The sequence below is a fragment of the Odontesthes bonariensis genome, chromosome 9, assembly GCF_027942865.1.
Source record: "Odontesthes bonariensis isolate fOdoBon6 chromosome 9, fOdoBon6.hap1, whole genome shotgun sequence".
Taxonomy (NCBI): Eukaryota; Metazoa; Chordata; class Actinopteri; order Atheriniformes; family Atherinopsidae; genus Odontesthes; species Odontesthes bonariensis.
This window is the reverse complement of record NC_134514.1, coordinates 31,972,719-31,986,868: the sequence shown is the minus strand read 5'-3', so window position 1 is coordinate 31,986,868 and position 14,150 is coordinate 31,972,719. Positions and strand designations below refer to the sequence as shown.

Below are 14,150 nucleotides of genomic sequence, written 5' to 3'. Positions count from 1 at the left end.
TGTGTTCTTTGTCTCCTGGAGAATTACATCAGCACAACACATACAACATTGGGTCATTTTGTTTATTCATGCAGGTGTTTACAAGATGAACTAAAGTCAAAGTAACAGTGAGTGAAAGGCTTCTTCAAAGGTGCTGGGCAGATATCATGTCAAATGCATAAATTCTGTTTCACATGTCAGGTGATGCTGCTGTGTTTGTGTATTTGAGGCACACAGCTCATAGAGAGAACACTGCACCTGTAGCCTTGGTTCCACCTGTACTGCACAGTAGCTACACTACAACACAGCAAATACACAGGTTATTTACATGGCTATTAAACACAAACGTACACCACTGGACACATTTGTAAGTCACCAGAACACAAGTGTGACACTGAACCCATGGCTGTGTGAACAGATAATGAATGTGACCTTAGTCACATCAGATTCCCATCTGATTGACTGCTACTGAAGTCACAGTTACTCTCTGGCCTGCGTGTATGATCACTGGGCATTCTCTCTCAGCCGTGTGTCTCGGGCAGCTTCACTGTCAACCACTCGCACAATAAAACATCTAGTTCTTAAATAGTTGGGCTTACAACTGATGAAAGCTGCGGTCACATAAATGGTTAGGAAGCATTACAAATCTGCAAATCCCTGTTAGAAGTGAATCGGCCATCAAAAGGCTGGGTTTCCAAAACACAACTTAGCATTCAGTGTTCATGTCTGTCCCACTTCAACCCTGTGTTACCACTTTAAGTGCCTCAGCTAAAGCAGACAGATATGTTCCCTCTTCTCAATATGGGACAGATTTCCAACATAGTAGTGATGAACTCCTGAGCCCAGCCTTGGTCAATATAAACTGTTTGCGTTAGTCGAGGTGGTGTCTCGTGCTGACTCAGTGTGGCTGAAACGTCTTGGCCAAGTCCTCCAGCAGCGACATGAACTTCTGCTCCTCCAGAGGGGAGCTGTGGGTCCAGGCCAGAGGCAGGTGGGTGGACACCATCTTCCGGTCTATATACACACAAACACTGCGGTTAACGTGAAGGTAATGTAAGTTGACAGCTATGTCTCCTTTAACTCCTGTTCTGGCTCTAATTTTGAAGCAATGGGCCCAGTCTATGTAACTGTCTAAAGCAGGAGGGATGTGTTATAGGCATGAACACAACAGTGTTCACTCAAAGTGATGAAACTTTTAAGATATCTAGTTGTTTTAGATAGAAATTTTGCTCTCATGGCCATGTTCTGATTCGCTGTCAGCTTAGCTCACAATTCAGAATAAATCCCAGGTTCTTCAAACTGAGAAACTCTGACTGGTAAAGTTTTATGAAGAGACCTGTTGAATCATTTTGAGAACTGTGTGTCAGATCTGGCTGCTTGTACAGCCTCCATCTTTGAAGTCAATGGAGAATGTGTGTATGATTGAGAGAACAGAAAAGTTCATTTGTCTGCACTCATAGAGGCACTGTACTCTCTGGCAGTATCTGGCACCGAAAGCAGCCCACTCCAGCTGCAATGGACACAGGCCAGAACAGATCACTCGCACACACACAAAATCCATCCTCCCCACAACTGAAAAACACATCATTCTACTCAGACTCCTCTCTTCTGTTGCTTACTTTTTGTTATGTTTTTTTTAAATTTCTTATTTTAGATGAGTCTTTTAGGGTTCTTTTCACAACCCTTTCAATACATAAACCCTCAACTAATAAACAGCTAAATGACCATGTCTCATTTTTGTAACATACCCTGGTAGAAACGTCCACTGGGGTTTGTGGTAGCAGCCTCAGAGACAGCGAGCCACACCACCGTGTCAGCCCCCTCCTCTGGGGTCCGTAAGCTGCTCTTCATAGAGTGATGGAAGTCTGGCATAGCATTGGCCACCGCTGCGCAGACGCACACAGACCAACAGAAAGACAGCATGTATGAGAGCTTTGGAGTCAAGAAAACTGCGGAAGAAACTTTGAATCTGCAGTGAGTAGCCTCTACCTGGAGTGTCCACCCAGCCAGGGTGCATAACAGAGAAGTGGATGTTTGTGTAAGTCTTTGCCAGCTGCTCTGTCATCACAACCTGCTGCCTCTGCAACACATGCAAACCCAACTTCTCAGTGTGTTCACACTGATGGTGAAGAGGCACACTTGTTTGAGGTCATTTGGTTGCAAATGTGATCACTGAACAACAACAATGACAGATCCTCTCCTTCATCTTTGGCTCCCTCTCAAAATCTACTTTTAAGGCTTCATTCATCTGTTATTATCATTATTGTTATTGTACAGAGCTAATTTATGGTAATGTTGTTTTAAAGGGAATCACTTAATTTTTTCAGTGTGCCAAATAATTTGATAATGGAGGTCAATAGCAATCACCTCTTGTCTCAGTTTATACAAGTTAGGGAAAAAAATGGAAAAAGAGTAGAAATGCAAGTGTGCTGAGTCAGCAATAAACCTGAAGAAACCAGAATTATTCTAGTCTTAGCTCCACCAATTGGTTTCTGTTGCTCAGGGAAATAATGAAATACTGTAACTCTGACTATGAGATACAGACTAACTAGAGATTTATTGATATTTTTTCTTTCTATCCAAAACTTCTCCAGGAGACACTTAGTAGATCTTACTTTGTGCTGGGCATAGACCATGGTGCCATCATAGCGGCCTCTGTCGGACTGCAGATTTCCTATCCTGAGCTTCTGCACCAACATTCCCCCTGATGACACCAAAATCTGATCACAGAGAAAAGAGGAGAGGTCAAGGCAGGACCATCATTTCAGAAAACATGTGTATACACGGCTGCAAATGATAAGAATAATAACTGTCAGTTCTTTAAAGTTCTTGATCACAGAGCTACCTTAGCCAGAAAAAAGTCACAATACAATTACATTTTTACTGTAAGAAAACAATGAATGAACACAAATACCAAACTTTTTCATGTCCTGTCAATCACGCTTTAAGAAAGATTATTATTTACTGGAACTTTCTTTTCCTGAACATTTACAGTTTGTTCTGAAATGACAGAATATTCTCAATCCATTTACTGGGAACTCCTGGGATTCAGGCCGTTTGAATTAAAGAGGTCAAACTCACCACTTTGGGATCTGCACTCTTCTCCAGTAAAGGAATGAGACTCTTGGTGAGAATGAAAATCCCTGCAAATTGAAAGAAATGTTTCATAACCCTCCCCATCTTCCTTCTTATCAGGGCAATTCTTCACACTTTGATTTTTGACTCACCGAGGACGTTGATGGCAAAGCTCTTCTCGAGACCTTCAGCGTTCACATCCCTCTGACTCATGATGGAGCCTGCATTGTTGATCTGGGTGGATGAAAATACATTTGATGATCATTTGCTGCATTCAAATTATGGTGACATTATGATGTATTCGTCGCTTGCTGTATCACATATATAAAAATGTACTTACTTTGACTCAAAAGATTTCAGCACAAACCCATAAAATTAGGAAAATTCATGTTTCTTACCAGCACATTTAGGGTCTTGTACTTCCTCTTGAAGCTCTCAGCAAACTCCCAAACCTTCCTGGTCTCAGTCATGTCCAGGATGTGGACATAGATCTCCTGGAATGACACCAGTCATACGACATAATTAATGAGAGCAAAGGTAACATTTAGGGAATCTGAAGGTTGTGCAATTGGTTTTATGTGGTTAGAAGTGAATCACACTTTACTTTATTTCCTGTCTCCTTGACAATATCGGCCCTCGCCTCCTCTGTCTTGTCCTTGTTCCTGCACACCATGTGGATCGTTCCTCCTGTGACAGATCAAAAAGATCAAAGATCAAATAATTGAACCAGCTGGGGCCAAATCTTAATGCACCTGAACAACAACAAAAGAAAAAAAGCTTTGGGTTTACAGTACACATCAGAAGAGAGTATGCTTCTGTAAAATATCAGTCAACGGTCAAATGATCCATAACTGTATCACCTCTTGATAACAGCATTATTTCTAAGTTGATAAGCATTGTTACCTCTTGTGAAACGTCAAAAATACATACTGTATCTAAAATATAGGTCCAAAGGTAGAAAGACAGCATGAAGGATGCTACATTATGTCAACTTCTGCGAACGACAGAAAATTCCCCACTCGCTCACTTCCTGCAGATTAAACCCTGCTTGCAAAAAGAAAAAAAGATTTGAATAGTGATCATATGAGTGCATGACAAATTAGTTTGACTCATATGGGGTCCGGCATGTTGTGCATGAACCTGATCAGGACCACCAAGGTGAATATATAGTCCTGACAGTAAGGTATGGAGGAGGTAGTGTAATGAGATGGGCCAGCATGAGTAAAAAAGTTTTTGGGCAGGCACCATGAGTCAGGCCATACAAGCATCACCGTTCATTGCATACAAGTATGAGCAGTCCAGCAAATAAGAGAGTGAGTGCTTCCAGAGTTTTGAAATTCCCTTCTGTTTAACAGAAATGGTGTGTGATACTGGACAGGGGTGTACTAACTTCTAATGTTAGAAAAGTATTAAATAGAATACAGCTCCAGCATGTCAATAATGTGAACACAAACTTATGTTTCCATTTTCATACAACTGTTTGCTTCCTTCCTTCACTGTAGACTTTACCTAAAATACCAGCAACGTAGCTTTGGCCAGTACTGTTCATAAGTTTGTGCATGTAATAAGCATACTCTTTAAAACATTCAGCATTACTGGGCCACTGTATTCAAGAGGTCAGCTGAACAGTTTGAATTTAGCAGAAGTTTGGATCTTTTATATTTTAGAATTTCAATTTTTTTTTTATTCCATTGTGTTTTTAATATTATTTAATTGTTATTCATTATTTTTATTGTTTTTAATAACAGTTTTCTTCATGTTACAAGTTAAATGGGCTGACTTAAATGTAGCTGCATGGAAATGAGTGCCAGCAAAACAAAATGTTGTTCGTACTCCTGGGAAACTATCTGCTGACTGAATAGTTTACCATATCTACAGAGTAGGAGAGGTGTTCTTGTATGTGCATCACCACAACTTTAAAACCAGTAAAGTTAGTAATGCCGCTCATGTAGTAACCGATGGGAAAATCTGCTTCCTGGTATTCACATCGATGTTACTCTGACACCAGCCCTCAGATGTACTCTCTCCACTTATCCTGACCCAAACCATACAGGCAGCATGAGGAGGGCATACTCAATATAAGGTGGGTGTTCGTAGTGATATGGCTGATTGAGTTGTGTAACAAAAGCTCTTAGAGACAGGAACCTTTGTAGTATAACATCTATACATATAACATGTTACTGTTAAAATGAAATAAAGGAGACAGACAAATAACCTTTATAGAAATAACCATGACTAACCAACACTTGCACAACCTCCTCTGTGATTGTATCTATCACCCTTTGTAGTAAAATTAGATTTATAACCCATAATCTCAGCACATCTTGTTTGGTTGTTTCATATTCACATAGAATCCTATTTAAAACTGCTGGCTAAGGATAAACGTAAATATGGTAAAATAGTTATTCACGTCGGCGTTAATGACACCCGGTTGCGCCAATCGGAGGTCACTAAAATTAATGTTGCATCGGTGTGTAATTTCGCCAAAACAATGTCGGACTCCGTAGTTTTCTCTGGACCCCTGCCAAATCTGACCAGTGATGACATGTTTAGCCGCATGTCGTCCTACAATCGCTGGTTGTCTAGATGGTGTCCAGCAAACAACGTGGGCTACATAGATAATTGGCAATCTTTCTGGAGAAAACCTGGTCTGATGAGGAGAGACGGCATCCATCCCACTTTGGAAGGAGCAGCTCTCATTTCTAGAAATATGGATGAATTTATTTGCCACCCTAAAACATGACAACCCAGGGCTCAGACCAGGATGCAGAGTTGTAGTCTTACACACTTCTCTGCAGCTTCCCACCTGCTGCTACCCCCCAATCAATTAACACAAAAGGATCAAATCCTCTTGTGCAAAAAAAATTAAAACAAAAACTTTAACTGAACAAAAACATCAAACTATTAAATGTGGTTTGCTGAATATCAGATCTCTCCTTTCGAAGTCTCTGTTAGTGAATGAGTTGATTTGTGATCATCATATTGATATATTTTGTCTTACAGAAACCTGGCTGCAGCAGGAGGATCATGTTAGCATTAATGAATCAACTCCCTCTGACTGTTTAAATGTTCACGTTCCTCGAACCACAGGCAGAGGAGGAGGAGTGGCAGCTATCTTCAGATCAGGGTTACTAATCAGTCCCAGACCCAAGATTAGTTTGAGCTCTTTTGAATCTCTGATTCTCAGTTTTTCCCACGCAAAGTGGAAATCACAGAAACCTCTTGTGTTTGTTGTTGTGTATCATCCACCTGGCCCTTATTCTGAGTTTCTGTCTGAATTCTCAGAGTTTTTATCCCAGTTAGTGCTGAGTACAGATAAAGTCATTGTAGTGGGTGACTTTAATATTCATGTAGATGTTGAAAATGACAGCCTGAATATGAACTTTAATTCTATATTAGACTCTATTGGATTTTCTCAGAGTGTTCACAGACCGACTCACTGCCTTAATCACACCCTTGATCTTGTGCTGACTTATGGCATTGAGAGTGAACAGTTAACAGTGTTCCCTCATAACCCGGTCTTATCTGACCATTTTCTGATAACCTTTGAGTTTACATTACTTGACTATACAGTTTCTGAGAAGAAATTTACATATAGAAGGTGTCTATCAGAGGATGCTGTAACCAGATTTAAAGACTTAATTCCATCATCCTTTTCTTCACTGCCATGTGCAGATATGACAGAGGACGACTACCTAAACTTTACTCCAGCAACACTTGACACTCTTGTTGACAGTACTATAGTTTCAATGCGTACAGCACTGGACAATGTTGCCCCTCTGAAAAGGAAGGTAATCGGTCAGAAGAGGTTGGCTCCTTGGTATAATTCACAGCTGCGTGCTTTAAAGCAGACTGCAAGAAAGCTGGAGAGACAGTGGCGTTCCTCTAATTTAGAAGAGTCTCAATTAGTCTGGAAAGATAGTTTAATAACGTATAAGAAAGCCCTTCGTAAAGCTAGAACTGCTTATTATTCATCATTGATAGAAGAGAATAAGAACAATCCCAGGTTTCTTTTCAGCACTGTAGCCAGTCTGACTAAGAGTCCGAGCTCTGTTGAGCCAGGTATTCCTTTAACTCTCAGCAGTGATGATTTCATGAGCTTCTTTATTAATAAAATTGTTTCTATCAGAGAGAAGATTGATGGAGTCCTTCCCACTATTATCAGTGATGTATCATCAAGTACAGCAGCTTTAGAGGTATCTTTAGAACCTGATTTGTATTTAGACGGCTTCTGTCCAGTTGATCTCTACTGCACGCTGTCCCGTCAGCGGTACACTTGGGATTGGAATTGGGCGGTATGCACTTTAGTTCAATCCTGAAACGCCATTCCTTAACAAGTATATTAATGCCATACACCGTTAGAAAGCTGAGATTCACCCGATTCATTCAAGACCATTTCCGAATCAAATGGGTGCTCACAGCCATAACAGTAACAGACGTTAGCTCAGCTAGCCTCTAAGCTAACGTGTTTCAGTGTGACATCTCAACCTACCTTTCAAGCCTTGCTGTTATCCACCAAAACCTTTTCGTGACTCGGGGACACCTTGTAAAGCTTGCCAAGTATCCATGGTTATGAAATATGAAGTCCCTTTTCTTATAAACTTAATCCTCTCCTCACAATGTTGATGTATTGTCCAACCGCAAAACGTACTTTGGCCGACTAAAGACGCAAAAGTAACTTACATAGCTGGCTCCGAGTCATATGCCAGTCCATTGCTTACAAATTTCTCAATGTGGAGGTGTGTCAGGTACTGTAGCTTCGATTGACACCAGACACAAGCCAATCGGAGCATGGTTAGTGGGCAGTACACGTCTTGAAAGCCAATGAGGACACGCGTCTTCACTTCCCACAATACTACTTAGAATGACAGTAGTTCCAGCCAATGGCGATTTCCATGTAAATGATGTTGATAACCTTTTAGCCAATAGTCTAACGTTTCCAACGGTGTATGGGACTATACCAGGGGTCTTCAACGTTTTTCAGGCCAGGGACCCCCAAACTTATGGAGAGTTGGAGCAGGGACCCCCCTACTATTTATATGGCATACAATTGTGTTTTATATTTAACGGGGCCTAGTGCCGTGTATAAACATAGCTACTCTGTTATTGTACATTCAATACTTAAAGGATAAGATCGGTTTTTTGACATTGGGCCCTTGATTTCACATTATAACATGATGTTCTACTCACCCCTGCTTGTTGTTGAACATTTGGAGCTGTTCCGAAGATATTCGCGAGGCGTCTGGCTGCTCTCTTGAGATATTCGGCCATGAAACGGTTTCCTATGGGCAAGTTTATACAGGCACAAACTATGCTGTTTATAATTTATTAATTACTCTACACTAGCACTGATAACGTGGAGGTGCGTCGCTTACTTAAAAAAATCCGGGTTATTGTAATTTTGATTTTTTTGTCGTAAAGTGGGTGTTACTGACGTCCTTGTCGTGCTACTACCACAGACAGCCCACAGACCTGCTGCCTATTTATTCATTCGGCTAAAATTCAAAATTAGTAACCCGGATTTTTTTAAGTAAGCGACGCACCTCCACGTTATCAGTGCTAGTGTAGAGTAATTAATAAATTATAAACAGCATTGTTTGTGCCTGTATAAGCTTGCCCATAGGAAACCGTTTCATGGCCGAATATCTCAAGAGAGCAGCCAGACGCCTCGCGAATATCTTCGGAACAGCTCCAAATGTTCAACAACACGCAGGGGTGAGTAGAACATCATGTTATAATGTGAAATCAAGGGCCCAATGTCAAAAAACCGGTCTTATCCTTTAAAGGTAGGGTAGGAGATCCTGGATTTTGAGTCCAGCGAAGCTGCATTTTGAAACTACACAGGTAAAAAAGTCCCAACCCTTTTCTTCACTTTCTTCCCGAAGGCACGCCTCTAGAGTACATGAACGCGCACGAGCACTAAGGTGCACGAGCGCTGTTCTGACAGCAAGCATCGATCGTTGCCGTATTTAGTATTTAGTATATGCTAACTATACGTTTAATAATGCTAGGTGCTAGCCAAGCTGGCTCTAGTTTAGCTTCCTGCCAAGCTTCTGGACGTGTAATTCGTTCACGGAGCAGGGTACGCGCACGGGGGGGAGGGAGGAGCAGATTGCAGTTTGATAGACGGCATCAGTATCCAATCATTGTGAACGGTCCGTTCACAATGATTGGATACTGTTTTTCCTAGATTGTACGTTCTAGAGGCCACTAAAACTTTTCATATTTGTGTCAAAACTTTAAATTAATTGGTTGCAATGGGGGTGTGAAGAGTATTTCAAGCAATATGTAAAAAAATGTTCCAGAAAAAGATCCCCTACCCCGCCTTTAAGCTATTCAAATAATACACAGGTTAATATATTCATGTTTTTATTTTAAACATGTGCTTGGTACAGGGTGTCCGTGCCACTGCCATTTATAAACAAACATCTTGCAAACAACACTGAGCTATTCAAATAATCCACAGATTTTAACTTTAAACATGCATGTAGATGGGACAATGAATCCTCAAACCATCTGTGGATGGCACACGTTTGCACACAATTTGTGAGAAAAAACTGTTTGAAAAAAAAAAAAAAAAATTTTTTTGTTTGTTTTTTGTTGTTTTATTTCGCGACCCCCCTGCAGTACCTCCACGGACCCCCTGGGGGTCGCGGACCCCCTGTTGAAGACCTCTGGACTATACTATCAAGCTTGTATGTGCCAAAACAAATCCATGCGTTATCGATCATAGGGGAAATGCCCCGTGTGGTGCGTAACGTGCATAATGTAAATGCGTACAGATTGTTGCATTGAATCATAACACACAAAGAGATTTGCGATTTTGATATTGGTTTGATATTGTAATTGATACTGTAATAGATAGATAGATAGATATTATATTATATTATTGTTTGATTCTGGTTATACAGCTTTGGTAACCAAGTGTCCTTTTGGAGACTCCAAAAAGGAACTAAGGAAAACGCATAGACATACCTGTTGAAAAATACCTCTGAACAATTAATTTTTTGGTCTTTTGACTCCAAATTTGGACTGCATGAAGTCAAGACATGTGGCTCTGACCTAGCTGTGTCTATAGAGGCCTAGATGTCCCTGAATGGCTTTACCCAATTTAATGTATAGGCAAACATATGGACGGGGAAACAACCCCATCATTCTAACCCCTCCCACTCTGGGTCAGTAAGACACAGCATCACACAGACACTTTTATAATATTCCTGAGAGTGTTACCTTTCCAATGATACCAGACACATATCTGAGTCTCAAAAGATGTGGGATCTGTGCTGTTTACAACTTGGGCATGTCGTTTTGGCAAAAAACATGAAAATGGGGGGCGCGTAGTAAGGGGACACTTCCATATTGGATTTGATCAATCTGTCTTTGTTGACAGGATATGTACCTCAGACTTTTAAGGTTGCTGTAATTAAACCTTTACTTAAAAAACCTACTCTTGATTCAGAGGTGTTGGCTCATTATAGACCTATATCCAATCTCCCTTTTATGTCTAAAGTTCTTGAAAAAATAGTTGCAGCTCAGCTTTGTGATCATTTACACAGAAATAATCTGTTTGAAGAGTTTCAGTCAGGATTCAGAGTGCATCATAGCACAGAAACAGCACTGGTGAAAGTTACCAATGATCTCCTCTTAGCCTCTGATAGCGGACTTGTGTCTGTGCTTGTCCTGTTGGATCTCAGTGCTGCATTTGATACGGTCGATCACAGTCTCTTATTACAGAGACTTGAACATGTTATTGGGATTAAAGGAACTGCATTAGGCTGGTTTAAGTCATATTTATCTGATAGATTTCAGTTTGTTCTTGTAAATGAAGAATCTTCCTCACACACCAGAGTAAGTCATGGAGTTCCCCAGTGTTCTGTGCTTGGACCGATTCTTTTCACTTTATACATGCTTCCATTAGGTAACATTATTAGACAGCATGGCATAAATTTCCATTGCTATGCTGATGATACTCAGCTGTACTTATCTATAAAACCAGGTGAACCCAATAGGTTGGTCAGACTACAAGCATGTCTTAAAGACATAAAGACCTGGATGACTCAGAACTGTCTGCTTCTAAATTCAGACAAAACTGAAGTCGTTATCTTTGGACCTGAGCGTTTCAGGGAGAAATTGTCTAGCTATATAGTTACTCTAGATGGTATTTCCTTGGCTTCTAGTTCTACAGTGAGGAACCTTGGAGTTATTTTTGACCAGAACTTATCATTTGACTTGCATATAAAACAGGTTTCTAGGACTGCCTTCTTCCATCTTCGTAATATTGTTAAAATCAGGAACATCTTGTCTCGGAGTGATGCAGAAAAACTAGTCCATGCATTTGTTACTTCAAGATTGGACTACTGTAATTCTTTATTATTGGGATGTCCCACATATTCTCTGAAAAGCCTTCAGTTGATCCAAAATGCTGCAGCCAGAGTTTTGATGAGAACTAACAGGAGAGATCATATTTCTCCAGTTTTAGCTTCTCTTCATTGGCTCCCTGTTAAATTCAGAATAGAATTTAAGATTCTTCTCCTTACATATAAAGCTCTTAATGACCGAGCTCCATCATATCTTAAAGATCTCATTGTAAGATATTTTCCTAACAGAGCACTTCGTTCCCAAACTGCAGGTTTACTTGAGGTTCCCAGAGTTTCTAAAAGTAGAATGGGAGGCAGAGCCTTCAGTTATCAGCCCCCCCCCCCTTTCTGTCTTCTCAAACCCCAGCTGGTCGAGGCGGATGGCCACCCTTCCTGAGTCTGGTTCTGCCAGAGGTTTCTTCCTGTTAAAAGGGAGTCGTTTCTCTCCACAGTCGCCTCAGGCACGCTCAGGACGGGAGATTGGACCGAAAAAGAAAAAGTTTTCAGTGCAATCTGTTGGTTTCCTTAGCTAGGAAATTTTTTTTGAATTGGCTCTATATGAACGAATTGGATTATTTTATGAATAATTATGATTACAATGAATTGAATTCCAATTGGCTTGAATTGGACTTACTATCTAAGTGCCTTGAGATGACATTTGTTGTATTTGGCGCTATATAAATAAAAATGAATTGAATTGAATTGAATATGTGAACCGATCAGCTGCCAACAGGGTGTAAAAATGGTACCTCTTTTAGCTATGGCCATGGCGGTGGCTTTGCCGATGCCACTATTGGCTCCTGTGATCATGAAGGAGCGTCCGGCCATAGACACGTCCAGGTCCTTCTCCACAAACTGCTTGGATGCAGACAGGAAGCCCTTCCTGCAAGAGATCAACAATTTTTACTTTATTCCTATATCAGCAGCCTGTTTAGCAGCTTACCTACACTGCACTGCTTCCATACACATACACCTATATCCCTGCCTCAGAGTTCACTGATGTGTGTGTGTGTGTGTTTGAGGTCAGCCTGTCTCCTATACATCTTTTCACAGCTTTACAGTACAGATACAGTGAAGCAAGGAGTGTGTCTGGCATTGTCTCTGATGAGAGGAGGTTTGGGGTGAGACTCCCATCAAAGACAACAACATCAGTGTGTGTGTGTGTGTGTATGTGTGCGTGTGTGTGCATGTGTGCAAGAGAGCATGTGTGGCACCAAAGGTCCTCAATTCCCCTTATTGTCCTGAACTTGATGCCATCGTTGATGGTGGCTGAAGGGAGGGGGGGGTGAAGGGGGCTACAGAGATTAAATGGCCGCTCTGTTCGATGGTGTCATGCAGAGAGCTATTAGAGCAGGGTCAGAGCGGGCTGCCGGGCAGCTCTCTGGGAGGAAAGATAACACAGAACAAAGGGGAGATGGGAAACAATTACAAAAGCACCTCTTCAGGCTTGTTGGCATGCTGTGTACTGATGAGGAGAGGCGCCCCAGGGCTCCCATAGATCAAATAATACCAATAAAGGGCCCAGAGCCCCTTTGTGGTTGAATAACTTCTTTATGGTGTTATATGGTTTCTGCTGAGTCAATGTAAAATTAGCTTTGACTCATAAATCTATGACGTGCAGGACTCTGCTGCTGCTGTCCTACTCTGTACAGACATACTGTGGCAGCCTGTAACTGCACAGCTGAAACCTCCCATCAGAGGAGCGCTTTGAATGGTCAGTAAGAAAGCGATATAAATTCAGATATCATAAACTACCTGCAGAGACAAAAGCCTGCATTGAGATACATTTTTTCTTGTCATGCAAAGATCCAGTCCTTACATGACTCTGACCTACCCCAGAATAACCATGGCGGATAATCATATCACATTTATTAGCACTATTCAACTTGGTGTTTACGTTACATGACTGTTTATATTACAGGTACATATTTTCCTGATTCAATCTACAAACTGTTTGGTTAATTCCATGTAAGAGAGCAGAGAATAATGCAGGTCAGGATTACTCAGTTGTTACTCATTACTCAGTCTTGTTTTGTCACATACAAAAGACAAACTCTAAATCCTCATATTTTAAAAGTGTTTGACATGTATTAGTTTAGAATGTATCAAATGACTAATGTTTTGTCAAAGCATTTTTATTTTTGATGATCAGCTCTTAATGATGAACACATTTTTTTGTGAGTAAGAGACCCATCCGTAATTCATGTCTTCCAGCAACAGTCTACAAATCTCTAATTAGTTTGGAATGTAATAACATGCATTTTTTTCAAGTCAGGAAGCTAAGTATAAACTTGTGGGTGTTAAATTAAAGTGCCCTGAATTCAGAACAGTTTCTGTAAAGATCCAACAAAGTTCTAACTGTGATCTGAACTAACGAATTGGAAACACACACACACAGACTGCCCCAGCTCAAACAGAGCAGGACTAACACCTTACCTGGTGAACTCGGTCAGTCCCTTCAGGAACCAGGCGGAGTTGCGGTACAGAGACATGGTGCTGCTCTGGAAGCCTCTCGTTGTGACGGCCTCTCTACTGAGCTTTTACTCTGGACCAAAACCACGTGCAGATCCACTGAATAAACATCATCACCGGACCACAACCCCACCCTCCCCAGCGGCGTCACACCAACTGACAGCAGGCTGACACCCACTCACACACCAACATACAGCTGTGCCAGGTAAGTTTTGTAAGTTTTTCAAATATGAATTCTAATATCTACAAACAGAACTGATTCTGTTT

At 41.0% G+C, this 14,150-nt stretch overlaps 1 protein-coding gene across 2 annotated transcripts; it reads right to left on the bottom strand.

The window, feature by feature from the left end:
- Positions 1–48: 48 nt before the first annotated feature.
- dhrs12la (dehydrogenase/reductase 12-like a) lies at positions 49–13,945 on the bottom strand. Of its 2 annotated transcripts, XM_075474031.1 has the most exons (10): positions 13,848–13,945; positions 12,161–12,294; positions 3,659–3,741; positions 3,453–3,548; positions 3,207–3,288; positions 3,061–3,122; positions 2,595–2,699; positions 1,969–2,059; positions 1,728–1,865; positions 49–993 (listed from the first exon to the last, which is right to left on the bottom strand). In XM_075474031.1, the coding sequence occupies exons 1-10, from the start codon at positions 13,901–13,903 to the stop codon at positions 878–880; spliced, it is 963 nt and encodes a 320-aa protein (XP_075330146.1). In that variant the 5' UTR covers positions 13,904–13,945; the 3' UTR covers positions 49–877. The 2 variants fall into 2 exon arrangements, with proteins under 2 accessions (XP_075330146.1, XP_075330147.1); XM_075474032.1 differs by lacking the exons at positions 12,161–12,294; positions 13,848–13,945 and adding an exon at positions 7,547–7,811.
- Positions 13,946–14,150: the final 205 nt, after the last annotated feature.

What these genes read in the sequence shown, in the direction of transcription:
- dhrs12la (XM_075474031.1), bottom strand. Translation starts at nt 13,903, where the DNA reads ATGTCTCTGTACCGCAACTCCGCCTGGTTCCTGAAGGGACTGACCGAG. An exon ending in ACAAGACCCTAAATGTGCTG is followed by an intron (nt 3,289 to 3,452) that starts GTAAGAAACATG and finishes TCATCCACCCAG; the next exon opens with ATCAACAATGCAGGCTCCAT. An exon ending in AGAGTGCAGATCCCAAAGTG is followed by an intron (nt 2,700 to 3,060) that starts GTGAGTTTGACC and finishes CTCTGTGATCAG; the next exon opens with ATTTTGGTGTCATCAGGGGG.